Source organism: Taudactylus pleione, unplaced genomic scaffold (genome assembly GCF_031769625.1).
Source record: "Taudactylus pleione unplaced genomic scaffold, aTauple2 ptg003137l, whole genome shotgun sequence".
Taxonomy (NCBI): domain Eukaryota; kingdom Metazoa; phylum Chordata; class Amphibia; order Anura; family Myobatrachidae; genus Taudactylus; species Taudactylus pleione.
Window position 1 is genome coordinate 3748221 of NW_028287496.1, and position 18149 is coordinate 3766369.

Here is an 18149-nt window from a genome sequence, read left to right on the forward strand (position 1 = left end):
TACTGGCCATTGCTTAGTGTAGCTCACCCTCTGCTGGTCAGTGCTTAGTGTATCTAACCCTTTGCTGGTCAGTGATTAGTGTATCTAACCCTCTGCTGGTCAGTGCTTAGTGTATCTAACCCTGTGCTGGTCTGTGCTTAGTGTATCTAACCCTATGCTGGTCAGTGCTTTGTGTATCTAACCCTCTACTGGCCAGCACTTAGTGTATCTAATCAACTGCTGGTCAGTGCTTAGTGTATCTGACTCTCTACTGGCCAGCGCTTAGTGTATCTAACCCTCTGCTGGTCAGTGCTTAGTGTATCTAACCCTCTGGTGGTCAGTGTTTAGTGTATCTAACCCTGTGCTGGTCTGTGCTTAGTGTATCTAACCCTATGCTGGTCAGTGCTTTGTGTATCTAACCATCTACTGGCCAGCACTTAGTGTATCTAACCCTCTGCTGGTCAGTGCTTAGTGTATCTGACTCTCTACCTGCCAGCGCTTAGTGTATCTAACCCTCTGCTGGTCAGTGCTTAGTGTATCTAACCCTCTGCTGGTCAGTGCTTAGTGTATCTAACCCTCTGATGGTCAGTGCTTAGTGTATCTACACCCGCTGCTGGGCAGCGCTTAGTGTATCTAACCCTCTGCTGGTCAGTGGTTAGTGTATCTAACCCTCTGGTGGTCAGTGCTTAGTGTATCTAACCCTCTGCTGGTCAGTGCTTAGTGTATCTAACCCTCTGATGGTCATTGCTTAGTGTATCTAACCCTCTGCTGGTGAGTGCTTAGTGTATCTAACCCTGTGCTGGTCAGTGCTTAGTGTATCTAACCCTCTGCTGGTCAGTGCTTAGTGTATTTTTAAAAAAAAGGTGGTTGTGTAGAAGCGCTCCCCTAAAGGTTAGATGTTACAGAGATGCTGCTGCCAAACAATGAAGGATGTGCGATTGCTTCAAACAAATGTATTAGAAGGAATAGATTGTCTGCGTTTCTCATTAACAAATAGGAATTTTTTATTACATATAAATAGTCATGGATTATTAAACTTATGAGCATTATAACTCTTCAGAAATATAGAAACAATTGCGCACATGAATATTACACAATTCAAGGTATTTACATTCAATATAAAATTATACAAAAATATATTCCCTATTTAACCTAAAATGTTAGGAATGAATTAATGAAATAAGGTTCCATAAAATGTTGTATAACGACACAGTTGAAGTAGATATTTCTTGTCTATTTGAATAGACCATGTAAAGCATCTGGGCTTTATGCGATATAAGAACACAGCAGTAATAGAGTTTGAGGTTTTATGCCGGCATATATTATAAAAAAAGTGTCTATACAAGTAGGATTTAGGTCACCCATTTGAAGTATAGGGTCACAGCGTCTATAGGGTATCCTGGTGAATATCCCAAACAGGTACACGAAAAAAATAGTATGTACACCCGTGTACCTGTGTAGTGAGGTGGTTACGCTCTCCTAGGATGTGCAGTCGGCACAGGGAACGGTTCCGTTAATTCACTGTATAGGCTTTAGCAGGACCCCTTGGTTGGATGCCCCGTGAATGAACACACCGGATCAATAGGTGTGTTGATAGCTTCAATCTATTAGAGGCACTGTGTGGCTGTACCTCAATCCGTGAGGAAATAGTTGGAAGCACTGTGCGGCTCTTCCTGGATACGAGGGACACCCGGTGTAGATGCAGCGCCGACTGGGACTGCGGGAACTGCTTGACTAGGAGCTGTAGTCGAGTCTTAACTTGCAGACCTCCTGTGTCCGATGTGCAGACTCGAGTTGCAAATACAAAGGTGGACAGTCGAGGTATATGCCGGTTGTTACTCTGAACGTTTCCTTGTGCTGTGATAAAATGTCTCTGTCATATTGATGTATAGCTCAACGCATTTCTGTGTCATTAGACACCTTCGTCAGGAGCTTGATGGTGTTATTATACGCCATGCTCAGGTGGCGTACAGCGGGTTACACTTACCTGCTGTGAGCTGAGCAGGTCCTCCTCCAGCTCCCTCCATCGCTCCGGGTGCTGCACTGTGTGTTCTCCCCTCCGCAATGCTGCTGCTGCCGGGTAGCGTCTCCCCTCTGTTCCTTGGTGCTTCTTCAATTAATTGCACTTACATGTGCCTCTGGGGAATGGAGGGGAGACGCTACCCGGCAGCAGCAGCATTGCGCCGGTGAGAACAGGTTAAAGTTTAAAAAACAAAACAAAAACAATAAAGTTTGAAAAAAAAAAATAATAATAATAATAATTTTCAGACAGGAGGTCCGGGGTCCACGGCTGCAGCCTGTGTACCAGGGGGCCAGGTAGGTGGGAGATTGAAGCAGAGGGAGGGTGGGGAGAGGGAATTACTGCAGCTGTAGGCAGTGATGTGCATGCGCTTGTTTTACGGATTTAACGGCGCATGCGCAGTCCAGATTCCAGCTGCGGTAAGGTAGTATAGAGAGGGAAAACTATCTATTTCCCGAAAAGCTGTCATCGCAAAAATGACTAAATAGATAGTTATGGGGAGGAGGAATGATGGATCCTCCGGTAATTAGGTAGAACTCCATGCCAGCTCTAAACCTAATTACCTCCAGAGAGTTTTTAGTTATGATGAATAGACCCCCAAGGCATGACACTGTAAATCGCCCCTAGAATGTGAAGGTGAATTTCATGTAGTTCTCTATATTTCAGTATATGATACTGGAGTCCCTAACAAAAGTTGTCACTTAGTGCAGAATATATCTAATGGCATCATTTTATCATATTACTGATTGTTTTCTGTTTTATTCTGAAAATTGACAATTTCCCAGCATTCCAGGGTTTAATCTGTACAAAGCCACATTTACGTCAGGCAGTAATCCCCCTAATAGCTGCTAGCTCTCCTTATCGGTCTACCGTGTCTGTATCTCAGGCCACCTCAGATAAAACCAGGCAGTAATCCCCCTAATAGCTGCTAGCTCTCCTTATCGGTCTACCGTGTCTGTATTTCAGGCCATCTCTGATAAAACCAATGAGCCATACGACTACCAGAAAGTCTCGGTTCGGTACGGCCAGTGCAGCCTCCATCTGAAGGACATACATGTGGAGAGTAAGAACTCGGTGCATATCCGCCCGGTTAGGAGCTCGGCACCGTGTCACCAGGATGTGATGGTGACTGTGGATTACACCATAGGAGAGGAAGTAAAGGACGACTTGGACATTTTCTATGTGGTAACAATAATAATGTATATGTGACTGTCAGAGCAATGCATTTAGGGCATAAAGTCCAACTCTCAAAGGTTCTACTGCACATGGGAATGTGATTTAGAGTATAGAGGACGCTCCACTTGTAGCCCCAAAGACGTATAACACCCCAAAGGCATACAACACCCCAAAGATGTACAACACCCCAAAGACGCACAACACCCCAAAGGCGTACACAGCGGGACCCCTTATGTTATAGCTACAGCCTGGCCACCATGGAGTAGAATTATCAAAGGGGACCATGTTATGATCAGCAGTGGGGGTTTTACCGACCACAACTAACTTAATACCAAATATAGATATCATATTACTAATGTATTGTTAATTACTTATGATAAATTAATTCCTGCTTTCAGTACATCTCCATCTTCATACACTGTACTTGGAGTTTCTCAATATAAGAGCATACTAAAACATGTGCAAGGTCGCAATTTAACACATTTATATTTGGGCCATTAAATTTGCGACCTGCTATAAATGAGTCTCTCAGTTAGAGCTGGACAACATTACTGCACAAGTAATCAAGATACAGTCATTCTCTAACTGGCGATTATCACATTCACAAAATCAAACTTTTTATTTTTTGCCCCTTAAGTGATTTTATATCTGGATATAGCTTTAGCCACATCCAGATGTTATGAGTAGAGTGTTATCTATATTTGTTTTTAGATTAATATTACATAATTAATAATGTTAAATTTGGATTTATAAATACATAATTTTGTGATATGGCCCTGAAAATTCAATAAAAAAATAAAGGAAACAAACACAACATAAATTGATAATGGTGCAATATTGTACCTCAATATGCAGTCCAAAATGAATTCATCAAATGATCCTGGTGTCGTGGTTGGGTATAGTTGGCTGCTTCCTGTCACAAACGTCTCTATGTGCTCACTGATTGGGACCCCACCCCCTGTGCTCAATACACACTAAATTGGGATGCAATAAAGTCTAAGATAAACAATTTGTGAGAGGGGGGTAGAACAACACAGATTCACAATAAATGCCAAACTTCCTTTATAGAAAATGCTCCTAATATAAAAGTGGAGACAATTTACCTAAGTAATTTTTCAAAGCTGTGCTTATACATTCACTATAACAGCATCTGATGGGAGCAGTGGTACAATTTACCTGCAATTCAGAGAGAGATAGAGAAGTTACATCAGTCTTTGCATGGTGTGCATATTGCTAATAAGAACTCCGGTGTAACTCTGTCTTAGTTATCAAATTGTAATTACACTTATAATCTAACACTTTGAATCTAAAACTGACTATAGCAGCCTACGTCTATGCAGCTTTACTGATCATTAATAACATTGATATCGGAGATGTCTCCTGTGTTAAATGTGTTCATGAATACTAAAATAATGGTAATTGAGTGTTGATGAATAGGCCCCTTAGTCACCATCTTCATCTAAGGATTTTCACAATCAAGACCAAAGATTTAAACACTTTCAACATAAAAATCCCTATGGACACTCAAATCAAATGCTCCCAAAAGATTCAGAGAACAATAGGGAGTAAAGTAAGTGGCAGACAAATGTGACAAGTAACAAAGGTATCTGCAATCTCTCAAATCATCAACTGACAGAGGATCAGATCAGTCTCCTACCGGCACCGGTGGAGAGGACCAGCTGCTGGTAAATACAGCGCTTACCCTAATGTATATCTGGACATATATACACCAGGACATATAACCAGAGCAGAGCCCCGACCTGCCCTGTTTGTCACGATAATTGATACATATATATAAAATGACAATATCTGAGCGGTTTTTGGAAAAAAAATTTAGCCAGTTAAATGGCAGAAAAGGGTTATTCGCCATTAGTCCTTAGATTAGTATTTAGTATTTACCAATATATATTTCCCTTTATGTGGTTTATTTTTAACTAACAAAACAACTACTGTAAGTGCAATATTCCCAGTGAGAAATGTGTATATTCACTTACTTCCATCATATTTATAAATGTATTAGTCATCTGTAATGATTTATATATCCTTTCAAATAAATGTTGTTAATTATATTGAGATTCTTTCAAAAGCCTTATGTCCGATGACGATTTAATGAACTTACAGAAGTACAACTATTCAGCATCTTTGTTTAAATAAAATAACATTTGTTTTCAACAAATCAGCTACATGTGCTGCAGATTCAGCCTTTATCAATTCATCCTGATTGTACCACTATATAAGAACACACAGGACACAGATACAACCAGCCGTGAAAAAGTTCTGCTTGGTAGAACGAAACGCAATAGCCCGTATTACTCCTGTGACCTATTCACGCTTCCTAGGGCCAATGACGATCCTGCGTATAAGACCCCACAGATGCAGTATACCTCAGTGCATCTCTATTTGTCAGCGGTCTGCAGGTTTTCTCTGCTGAGGATTCCATTGCTGGACCGGTGAGCCTTTTCCCTCAGCTCCATGGGCTGGAGATCCCTCTACATATCGGATGCTGTATATCAGCACATCTGCATGTTGCTTATCTGTGAGGGAGGACTGTAATTTCCGGGCCTGGTGTCTTCCAATTGTTACACAGTGCGCACTGCTTATACTATGAATTGTCGGACATTGAAGGTGGTGGTGTTGATCATGGTGGTGGTGGTAGGACTGTGGAAAAAGAACAGTTTCCATCAAAACCATTTGAAAACAAATAAACTGTATAAATCTTGAACAGAGCCTCCATAACAACAAAAACAAACACAGACAGAGGGAGAAAAAGAAAGAGAGAGAGGGGGAGAGGGAGAGAGAGAGAGGTGGAGAGGGAGAGAGGGAGGGAGAGAGAGGGGGAGAGGGAGGGAGAGAGAGAGGGGGAGAAGGAGAGAGAAAGAGAGAGGGAGAGAGAAAGAGAAAGAGAGAGAGAAAAAGAGTGAAAGAGAGAGAGAGAGAAAAAGAGAGAGGGAGGGAGAGAGAGGGGGAGAGGGAGGGAGAGAGGGGGCGAGGGAGGGAGGGAGAGGGAGTGGGAGAGGGAGGGAAAGAAAGAGAGAGAGGAGAGGGAGGGAGAGAAAGACAGAGAGGGAGAGAGAAAGAGAAAGAGAGAGAGAAAAAGAGAGAGAGAATAAAAAAAAATATATCTTTTGATGTAAGCTTTGAATGTGAGCATTGCTGATTTCTAAAGCTTCACCCCGGGTGTTTCATCTTTAAACCTCTACACGTGGCTGTGAAATTGGTCTGGGAAGTGATGTTTGGGACTCTGCCCCTCTCTCCCCTTAATTGAAAAACATTGTGGTTGAGAAACAGAGAACACTACTGTTATATTTCTTTCTTTTACTGTATGTACGGACTTTTGACATTAAAAAAAACTGGATCGCAAGAAGATCTAATGACTTTGAGAAACTTAAGAAACTTAAGAAACTTGTTTTATATAATTTCATGAAAATGTTCATTATTATTTTCTATAATTTTGTATTGTAACCCTACAGTGGAGCACCAGGTTTCAATTTCTCTTTGTTATAATCATTGTTATTAGTCCAGTTTTGATAACACTGGACAGAATCCTGAGCTTCTCCTTTCCAGCGCAATATTTCACTATTATATTGTGTATCTTTGTTTGGTTATCTGTGTGGTTTGCAGCAGGATGTTGGGATACAGAGAAAAAAAGAAAAACTATACTGGAAAATATATTTGATAAGATTAATGTGACCAATTTAGATGTACAGGAAGAACACATGGAAGAAACACTAGATGAGATTATGTATCAATTAGAGAGCTTGTTAACAAAGGAAAGCAAGTTATGGTGGGAAATAGCTACTCTGGAAAAATATCTAGCAGATCAATTAATCCCAAAAGGCCTGGTTATAAAAAAAAAGAGCCCACGAACTCTATGGAGTTATTGGAGTTTAAAATTGCTTGGAAACATATTATAGACTCATGCTCATTCGTGTTAATGGAGCTAATCATAAGAGAAAGAAAAAAATCCTTAGAAAGAATAGAGGAAGATATCAATAGGTTAACAGTAGCAGTAGAGCCACTTAGAAAGATGGAGGAATATAAAACCTTAGAGGAAGATTTAGAATATAAAATTAAGATGAAAGAAAAAGAGATCATCCAGCGTAAACATAGAAAATATATTAGAGACAAATTTCCAATAGACACGAAAAATAATAAAGAATATTTGATGATTAATCCCAGAGAAAGGATCTGTAGTTGCTCATCCAGCATAATTACTGAGAAATCAGAAACAACTCCTTATAAAAGAACTGATTTAAAAAAGAAAAAAAATAGATAGAAAAGTATTAACAAGTCCGCAGAATTACAGAAACAGGAATAGATGGAATACTGCACCATATAGAAAAGAATATGGGAAATACAATGGCGAGAGTAGGAGAAGAAAGGATGATTACCAATATAGACAGACCTATGACAGAAGTAGAGAAGGAAGATATAAAATGGAAAAATATATTCATCCAACAAGTAGAAGAGATAATTTTTATCCTAGGAGATTTAAAGAAACAAACTTTAGAGATTACATTATCAAAGATGAGTGGAATAAGGGAGAATCGAGCCCATTGGTCCACAGGAACAGATTTGATACATTGAGAAATGAGGATTTTTTAGGTCGAGCCAGGAAGAAGTACTCCCAAAAACAGTAATTTATTATAAAAGGAAAAGGAGGGGGAAAAGAGCAAAGGGAGTAAAAAAGAAAGAAAAATGAATGGATCAAAATACCATTATCAATCCAATTATGGAACTAAATGGAGACCCTTTACCACAGAAAGATAGTAGGATATTTAATTTAAGTTCCCATATACTATCAAAAGATGAAACCACAGTATTACAACGGGGTCTAAAATATGCACCGGACAATAACATCAACAATTCAGTACATATAGAGACCTACAGAAATTTACTCGTAATCTATCATTAAAAATATATTTTATCACACAAAAGCAAGCCAGCTCGGAAGTGAGAGATATCTTTAAACCTAAATCTACATTTAATCCTACATATATGCTCTGTGGAGACCTTCAGTAAATTGGTGAGTGAATATTTAAAACAAATTGTACCCAAATGAAACAAATATCCGAATATTACGAAAGCAGAAAGAAAAGCATTGGAAACTCTGGAAACCAATGAAAATATTATAATTAAACAGGCTGATAAAGGTGGGGGAATAGTTATATTAAACAAAGTAGATTATGATAAAGAAGTGATGTGGCAATTAAAAGATAGAACAACTTATAAAATCCTACGAGGGGATGTTAGTGCCAAAACAGAAAAAGAATTGAAAATTTTGAAAAAAAGATTTTTTGATAATGGTACTATCACTGAGAAAGAAATGAAATTTATCATTAATGAGAACCCCACCTTATCAGTATTTTATATACTGCCAAAAATCCATAAGGATTTATTAAATCCTCCAGGAAGACCTATCGTGGCAGGAACTGACTCTGTAACAGCTAACCTTTCTCAGTACGTGGATCATCACCTCCAACCTGAAGTTTGAAAAATATAATCATATCTAAAAGATACCATTAATACCATTAATGAATTAATAAATATAAATTGGACGAATGATGATTTTTTTTAATTATGGCAGATGTGAGTTCCTTATATTCCATTATAGACCACCAAATTGGAATAAATGCAGTAAAACAAAACCTTGAAAAAAGTGATATGGATATAAACAAAATACAATTTTTACTAGAGGCTATAGATTTTATATTAAAAAATAACTTTTTTTGGTATAAAGATCAATTTTATCAACAAATACAAGGTACCGCAATGGGCACCAAATTTGCGCCAGCATACGCAAATATTTTTATGGGTTTTTGGGAAGAGAACCACATTTGGAAAAATAATGTATACATGTCTAATATTAAGTTATGGAAAAAATATATAGACAACATTATTTTTATTTGGCATGGCAATGAGGATGATTTAAACTCTTTTTGTAATATTTTAAATAATAATACTTTTAATATTACTCTAATTTTTAATATTAGTAAAATGGAAGTCCCATTTTGGTGGCATCGTGTTATATGAATAGATCCATCTTCTACCAGTGATTCCCTCCTGCGGTAGGAACTTTTTTGGGGCCCCTTTTTGGTTCTGTACTGTATTGGAGTGAAAATTTTTAACAGCATCCTGGTATTCAGAATATGATCTTAGCATAATTTTAATGATTTTTTTTGTGTGTGCATTTGTTTTATTTTTGAATAAATATCCTTATACCCATTTTTTGGAGTGGGAGTGACATCTGTGACTTTGAAGAAATTTAAAGAAACTGCTATATGAATACAAAGTGCCATTTATATGTAAGCATACATGTAAGCTTTTTTGCCCATAAATACGGATATGTGGTGATTGAGGAAGTGTGATGAAAAATCGTGAAGAATAAAAGATACCTTTATATGATTTCAAACATATCTTTTGATGTAAGCTTTGAATGTGAGCATTGCTGATTTCTAAAACTTCACCCCGGGTGTTTCATCTTTAAACCTCTATACGTGGCTGTGAAATTGGTTTGGGAAGTGACATTTGGGACTCTGCCCCTCTTTCCCTTTAATTGCAAAACATTGTGGTTGAGAATCAGAGAACACTACTGTTATATTTCTTTCTTTTACTGTATGTACAGACTTTTGACATAAGAAAAACTGGATCGCAAGAATATCTAATGGCTTTGAGAAAATTAAGTACCCCTTGTTTTATATAATTTTATGAAAATGTTCATTATTTTCTATAATTTTGTATTGTAACCCTACAGTGGAGCGCCAGGTTTCAATTTCTCTTTGTTTTGCCAGGGATTAGTCTTGGGAACTATCATGTGGAAGTGTTGGATTGTATTACAGAAGTGTGCGATGTGGTGTCTGTCACCCATTCTGTTCTACAAACCACCATTGCTACAGTGCCTGGGTGGTCTGTAACCCCATATCCTCACATAGGGGATGCAGTCTTGCGGCTGCGGTTCACAGTCCCGACAGTGTAAACCCGGCAAAGGATCTAACATAGGTGTCGAAATACTGACGCCTATGTTAATCTCGAAGCCGGTACCCCAACAGGACGCCGAACTGATCGTCCAATGATGGGGATGGGGGATAGGTTTAGGGACCCCTGGGGGGACTTAGGGTTAGGTACACCCACGGGGAGGATTTGGCTAAGGTAAGGGGGGTATAGGGTTAGGCACCCCCAGGGGGAGGTTAGGGTTAGGCACCCCCATGGGAGGGTTTGGTTTAGGCTGCAGGGAGGCAGGGTTAGGTTTAGGCACCCCAGGGGGTAGGTTAGGGTTAGGCAATAGAGGGGTGGGTTAGGGTTAGGCATCCCATGGGAGGGTTTGGTTTAGGTTGCAGTGAGGGGGGGTTAGGTTTAGGCACCCCAGGGGGTAGGTTAGGGTTAGGCAATAGAGGGGGTTAGGATTAGGCACCCCTAAAGGAGAGTTAAGGTTAGGAAGGGGAAAGGGGAGGGTTAGGTACTTTACTTACCTCCGTTGGGATCTGGGCTGTTCGGCATGCCGGCTTCGGGATTTCGACCCCCGGGCTCTCATCCGACGGTTATTCATACCGATTCCCTCACATAGTACCCATCTGGTATTACCAGTACGTAATATACGGTTCAAGTAAATCATTTTAGTCTAAATTACTATTCTCAACAGGATTTTTGTTCATCCATTTTGGAGTTATAGGTGTAAATTTACTAAAGTGAGAGTTTTAAAAGTGAGTTTTAAAAGTGATGTTGCCCATAGCAACCAATCAGATTCTAGCTATTATCTTCTATAAGGTGCTAGTTAAATGTTAAGTAGAATCTTATTGGTTGCTATGGGCAACATCACTTTAAAACTCACTTCTAAAAACTCTCACTTTAGTAAATTTACCCCATAGTCTCAGTCCTACATATAGCGTGATATTGTCTTTACCATCATCCATAGTACATTGGGTCTGGTTCAGCAAGGATCACAACTGAGAATACACACGCAATCGGCTGCTTGTTGTGTTCTGCGCATGCACGAACACTCCACTGCAATCAAGACTGCGATCGCAGTGACTACAGTGACCAATCGCAGAGTGATACACAGGAAGTACCATTTGTGGGAGGTGACAGGGGGGTGGTTGGGGAAATACAGGCGTGGCCAGGGCCGGCCCTATCCCAAATTTTTTTGTAAGCGAGTATATTTTTTGGCGCCCCCCCTATGCAGTGTCCCTACAGTGCCCCCGGTAGTGGTCCTTCCTGTGCAGTGCCCCTTGTGCCCCCAGTAGTAGTCCCCCCATACAGTGCCCCCAATATTGGTACCCCTTATGCAGTGCCCTTTAAACAGTGGCCCCAGTTGTAGTTAACCCCCCTATGCAGTACCCCCAGTATTGCCCTTTATATAGTGCCCCCAGTAGCGGTCCTCCCCCTTGTAGTGTCCCTAGTAGTACTCCCCCCTTGTAGTTCCTCCAGTAGTAATTCCCCCTTGTAGTGCCCCCAGTAGTAATCCTACCTTGTAGTGCCCCCAGTAGTAATCATCCCTTGTAGTGCCCCCAGTAGTAATCCCCCCTTGTAGTGCCCCCAGTAGTAGTCCCCCCTTGTAGTGCCTCCAGCAGTAATCCCCCCTTGTAATGCCCCCAGTAGTAATCCTCCCTTGTAGTGCCCCCAGTAGTTATCCCCCCTTGTAATGCCCCAGCAGTAATCCTCCCTTGTAGTGCCCCAAGTAGTAATCCTCCCTTGTAGTGCCCCCAGTAGTAATCCTCCCTTGTAGTGCCCCCAGTAGTAATCCTCCCTTGTAGCGCCTCCAATAGTAATCCCCCCTTGTAATCCCCCAGTAGTAATCCTCCCTTGTAGTGCCCCCAGTAGTTATCCCCCCTTGTAATGCCCCAGCAGTAATCCTCCCTTGTAGTGCCCCAAGTAGTAATCCCCCTTGTAGTGCCCCCACTAGTAGCCCCCATTGTAGTGCCCCTAGTAGCCCCCCTTGTAGTGCCCCCAGTAGTAATCCCCTTTGTTGTTCCCCCAGTAGTAACCCCCATTGTAGTGCCCCAAGTAGTAGCCCCCTTGTAGTGCCCCCAGTAGTAGCCCCCCTTGAAGTGCCCCCAGTAGTAATCCCCCCTTGTAGTGCCCCCAGTAGTAGCCCCCCTTGTAGTGCCCCCAGTAGTAGCCCCTCCTTGTAGCCCCCCCTTGTAGTGCTCCCAATAGTAGCCCCCCTTGTAATGCCCCCAGTAGTTGCCCCGCTTTTAGTGCCCCCAGTAGTAGTGCCCCAGTAGTAGCCCCCCTTGTAGTGCCCCCAGTAGTAGCCCCCCTTGTAGAGCCCCCAGTAGTAACCACCCCTTGTAGTGCCCCCAGTAGTAGCCCCCCTTGTAGTGCCCCCAGTAGTAGTCCTCCTTGTAGTGCCCCCAGTAGTAGCCCCCCCTTGTAGTGCCCAGAGTAGTAATCCCCTCTTGTATTGTCCCCAGTAGTAGTCCCCCCTAGTAAAGACACACGTAATAAAAATAAAACAAACCCACTTGCCTGAAACCCCGCTCCTGGTCCCACCATTGCTATCAGCTCCTCCGTCCGTCCTCCAGGCCGCTTTGCATGATGGGAGAAACGGCTCTCCCATTACCCACTGCGTGAGCCGGAAGATGGCTCTGGTAGTGGGCTTAACAGCCAATGAGAGTCTGACTGATTCTCATTGGCTGCTAAACAAACGCACAGCTGCCGTCATCAGCAGCTGTGTGTTTGGCACTGTGTAGTGCTGACCGAACTCAGTCCAGTCAGCGCTACACAAGGTGCAGGTGTGTCACAGCCACACAGACTGCCCACGGCCCGCATGGTACGCAGCTGAGGTGCCCTCCACTATGTGTCGCCCTACTCAGCTGCGTACCATGCGTAATGGTAGAACCGGACCTGGGCGTGCCATTGCGTTTGAACGCCGTTACAGGGGCATGCATAAATTATCCACTGCGATGCCATACGCAGCTTGTGTAGTTACTGCGTGTGATGATGTTAGTAATTCCTGAGTAAGGTCAGAGCCTGTGTAAGTGCGTGTGAGGCTGTGATGGTACTCCATGTTACTGATGGTATCTCAGTCTTGTGTAATCACTGTGTGTGATGAGGTTAGTAATTCCTGAGTAAGGTCAGAGCCTGTGTAAGAGTGTATGAGGCTGCGATGGTACTCCATGTTACTGATGGTTTCTCAGTCTTGTGTAATCACTGTGTGTGATGAGGTTAGTGATTCCTGAGTAAGGTCAGAGCCTGTGTAAGTGTGTGTGAGGATGTGATGGTACTCCATGTTACTGATGGTTTCTCAGTCTTGTGTAATCACTGTGTGTGATGAGGTTAGTAATTCCTGAGTAAGGTCAGAGCCTGTGTAAGTGTGTGTGAGGATGTGATGGTACTCCATGTTACTGATGGTGTCTCAGTCTTGTGTAATCACTGTGTGTGATGAGGTTAGTAATTTCTGAGTAAAGTCAGAGCTGTGTAAGTGTGCGTGATGCTGTGATGGTACTCCATGTTACAGATGGTATCTCAGTCTTGTGTAATCTCTGTGTTTGATGAGGTTAGTAATTCCTGAGTAAGGTCAGAGCTTGTGTAAGTGTGTGTGAGGATGTGATGGTACTCCACGTTACTGATGGTTTCTCAGTCTTGTGTAATCACTGCGTCTGATGAGGTTAGTAATTCCTGAGTAAGGTCAGAGCTGTGTAAGTGTGTGTGAGGATGTGATGGTACTCCACGTTACTGATGGTTTCTCAGTCTTTTGTAATCACTGTGTGTAATGAGGATAGTAAATCCTGAGTAAGGTCAGAGCCTGTGTAAGTGTGTATGAGGCTGCGATGGTACTCCATGTTACTGATGGTTTCTCAGTCTTGTGTAATCACTGTGTGTGATGAGGTTAGTGATTCCTGAGTAAGGTCAGAGCCTGTGAAAGTGTGTGTGAGGACGTGATGGTACTCCATGTTACTGATGGTTTCTCAGTCTTGTGTAATCACTGTGTGTGATGAGGTTAGTAATTTCTGAGTAAAGTCAGAGCTGTGTAAGTGTGCGTGATGCTGTGATGGTACTCCATGTTACAGATGGTATCTCAGTCTTGTGTAATCTCTGTGTTTGATGAGGTTAGTAATTCCTGAGTAAGGTCAGAGCTTGTGTAAGTGTGTGTGAGGATGTGATGGTACTCCATGTTACTGATAGTTTCTCAGTCTTGTGTAATCACTGCGTGTGATGAGGTTAGTAATTCCTGAGTAAGGTCAGAGCTGTGTAAGTGTGTGTGAGGATGTGATGGTGCTCCACGTTACTGATGGTTTCTCGGTCTTTTGTAATCACTGTGTGTAATGAGGATAGTAAATCCTGAGTAAGGTCAGAGCCTGTGTAAGTGTGTGTGAGGCTGCGATGGTACTCCATGTTACTGATGGTTTCTCAGTCTTGTGTAATCACTGTGTGTGATGAGGTTAGTGATTCCTGAGTAAGGTCAGAGCCTGTGAAAGTGTGTATGAGGACGTGATGGTACTCCATGTTACTGATGGTTTCTCAGTCTTGTGTAATCACTGTGTGTGATGTGGTTAGAAATTCCTGAGTAAGGTCAGAGCCTGTGTAAGTGTGTGTGAGGCTGTGATGGTACTCCATGTTACTGATGGTTTCTCAGTCTTGTGTAATCACTGCATGTGATGAGGTTAGTAATTCCTGAGTAAGGTCAGAGCCTGTGTAAGTGCATGTGAGGCTGTGATGGTACTCCATGTTTCTGATGGTTTCTCAGTCTTGTGTAATCACTGTGTGTGATGAGGTTAGTGATTCCTGAGTAAGGTCAGAGCCTGTGTAAGTGTGTGTGAGGATGTGATGGTACTCCATGTTTCTGATGGTGTCTCAGTCTTGTGTAATCATTGTGTGTGATGAGGTTAGTAATTTCTGAGTAAAGTCAGAGCTGTGTAAGTGTGCGTGATGCTGTGATGGTACTCCATGTTACAGATGGTATCTCAGTCTTGTGTAATCTCTGTGTTTGATGAGGTTAGTAATTCCTGAGTAAGGTCAGAGCTTGTGTAAGTGTGTGTGAGGATGTGATGGTACTCCATGTTACTGATGGTTTCTCAGTCTTGTGTAATCACTGCGTCTGATGAGGTTAGTAATTCCTGAGTAAGGTCAGAGCTGTGTAAGTGTGTGTGAGGATGTGATGGTACTCCACGTTACTGATGGTTTCTCAGTCTTTTGTAATCACTGTGTGTAATGAGGTTAGTAAATCCTGAGTAAGGTCAGAGCCTGTGTAAGTGTGTATGAGGCTGCGATGGTACTCCATGTTACTGATGGTCTGTCAGTCTTGTGTAATCACTGTGTGTGAAGAGGTTAGTGATTCCTGAGTAAGGTCAGAGCCTGTGTAACTGTGTGTGAGGACGTTATGGTACTCCATGTTATTGATGGTTTCTCAGTCTTGTGTAATCATTGTGTGTGATGTGGTTAGAAATTCCTGAGTAAGGTCAGAGCCTGTGTAAGTGTGTGTGAGGCTGTGATGGTACTCCATGTTACTGATGGTTTCTCAGTCTTGTGTAATCACTGCATGTGATGAGGTTAGTAATTCCAGAGTAAGGTCAGAGCCTGTGTAAGTGCGTGTGAGGCTGTGATGGTACTCCATGTTACTGATGGTATCTCAGTCTTGTGTAATCACTGTGTGTGATGAGGTTAGTGATTCCTGAGTAAGGTCAGAGCCTGTGTCAGTGTGTATGAGGATGTGATGGTACTCCATGTTACTGATGGTTTCACAGTCTTGTGTAATCACTGTGTGTGATGAGGTTAGTAATTCCTGAGTAAGGTCAGAGCCTGTGTAAGTGTGTGTGAGGATGTGATGGTACTCCATGTTACTGATGGTGTCTCAGTCTTGTGTAATCACTGTGTGTGATGAGGTTAGTAATTTCTGAGTAAAGTCAGAGCTGTGTAAGTGTGCGTGATGCTGTGATGGTACTCCATGTTACAGATGGTATCTCAGTCTTGTGTAATCTCTGTGTTTGATGAGGTTAGTAATTCCTGAGTAAGGTCAGAGCTTGAGTAAGTGTGTGTGAGGATGTGATGGTACTCCATGTTACTGATGGTTTCTCAGTCTTGTGTAATCACTGCGTCTGATGAGGTTAGTAATTCCTGAGTAAGGTCAGAGCTGTGTAAGTGTGTGTGAGGATGTGATGGTACTCCACGTTACTGATGGTTTCTCAGTCTTTTGTAATCATTGTGTGTAATGAGTTTAGTAAATCCTGAGTAAGGTCAGAGCCTGTGTAAGTGTGTATGAGGCTGCGATGGTACTCCATGTTACTGATTGTTTCTCAGTCTTGTGTAATCACTGTGTGTGATGAGGTTAGTGATTCCTGAGTAAGGTCAGAGCCTGTGTAACTGTGTGTGAGGACGTTATGGTACTCCATGTTACTGATGGTTTCTCAGTCTTGTGTAATCATTGTGTGTGATGTGGTTAGAAATTCCTGAGTAAGGTCAGAGCCTGTGTAAGTGTGTGTGAGGCTGTGATGGTACTCCATGTTACTGATGGTTTCTCAGTCTTGTGTAATCACTGCATGTGATGAGGTTAGTAATTCCTGAGTAAGGTCAGAGCCTGTGTAAGTGCGTGTGAGGCTGTGATGGTACTCCATGTTACTGATGGTATCTCAGTCTTGTGTAATCACTGTGTGTGATGAGGTTAGCAATTTATGAGTAAGGTCAGAGCCTGTGTAAGTGTGTATGAGGCTTCGATGGTACTCCATGTTACTGATGGTTTCTCAGTCTTGTGTAATCACTGTGTGTGATGAGGTTAGTGATTCCTGAGTAAGGTCAGAGCCTGTGTAAGTGTGTGTGAGGATGTGATGGTACTCCATGTTACTGATGGTTTCTCAGTCTTGTGTAATCACTGTGTGTGATGAGGTTAGTAATTCCTGAGTAAGGTCAGAGCCTGTGTAAGTGTGTGTGAGGATGTGATGGTACTCCATGTTACTGATGGTGTCTCAGTCTTGTGTAATCACTGTGTGGGATGAGGTTAGTAATTTCTGAGTAAAGTCAGAGCTGTGTAAGTGTGTGTGAGGATGTGATGGTACTCCATGTTACTGATGGTGTCTCAGTCTTGTGTAATCTCTGTGTTTGATGAGGTTAGTAATTCCTGAGTAAGGTCAGAGCTTGTGTAAGTGTGTGTGAGGATGTGATGGTACTCCATGTTACTGATGGTTTCTCAGTCTTGTGTAATCACTGCGTGTGATGAGGTTAGTAATTCCTGAGTAAGGTCAGAGCTGTGTAAGTGTGTGTGAGGATGTGATGGTACTCCATGTTACAGATGGTATCTCAGTCTTGTGTAATCTCTGTGTTTGATGAGGTTAGTAATTCCTGAGTAAGGTCAGAGCTTGTGTAAGTGTGTGTGAGGATGTGATGGTACTCCATGTTACTGATGGTTTCTCAGTCTTGTGTAATCACTGCGTGTGATGAGGTTAGTAATTCCTGAGTAAGGTCAGAGCTGTGTAAGTGTGTGTGAGGATGTGATGGTACTCCACGTTACTGATGGTTTCTCAGTCTTTTGTAATCACTGTGTGTAATGAGGATAGTAAATCCTGAGTAAGGTCAGAGCCTGTGTAAGTGTGTATGAGGCTGCGATGGTACTCCATGTTACTGATGGTTTCTCAGTCTTGTGTAATCACTGTGTGTGATGAGGTTAGTGATTCCTGAGTAAGGTCAGAGCCTGTGAAAGTGTGTGTGAGGACGTGATGGTACTCCATGTTACTGATGGTTTCTCAGTCTTGTGTAATCACTGTGTGTGATGTGGTTAGAAATTCCTGAGTAAGGTCAGAGCCTGTGTAAGTGTGTGTGAGGCTGTGATGGTACTCCATGTTACTGATGGTTTCTCAGTCTTGTGTAATCACTGTGTGTGATGAGGTTAGTAATTCCTGAGTAAGGTCAGAGCCTGTGTAAGTGTGTGTGAGGATGTGATGGTACTCCATGTTACTGATGGTGTCTCAGTCTTGTGTAATCACTGTGTGTGATGAGGTTAGTAATTTCTGAGTAAAGTCAGAGCTGTGTAAGTGTGCGTGATGCT

At 42.1% G+C, this 18149-nt stretch overlaps 1 protein-coding gene across 1 annotated transcript in view; it reads left to right on the forward strand.

Annotated features, from left to right (window-relative positions):
• LOC148430837 (alpha-2-macroglobulin-like protein 1) overlaps positions 1–18149 on the forward strand; it is a 630872-nt gene that overhangs the window by 299364 nt on the left and 313359 nt on the right. The window contains exon 13 of the mRNA XM_088466430.1: positions 2966–3184. Within this exon, the coding sequence (XP_088322556.1) occupies positions 2966–3184 (219 nt within the window). The remainder of the gene's footprint in view (positions 1–2965; positions 3185–18149) is intronic.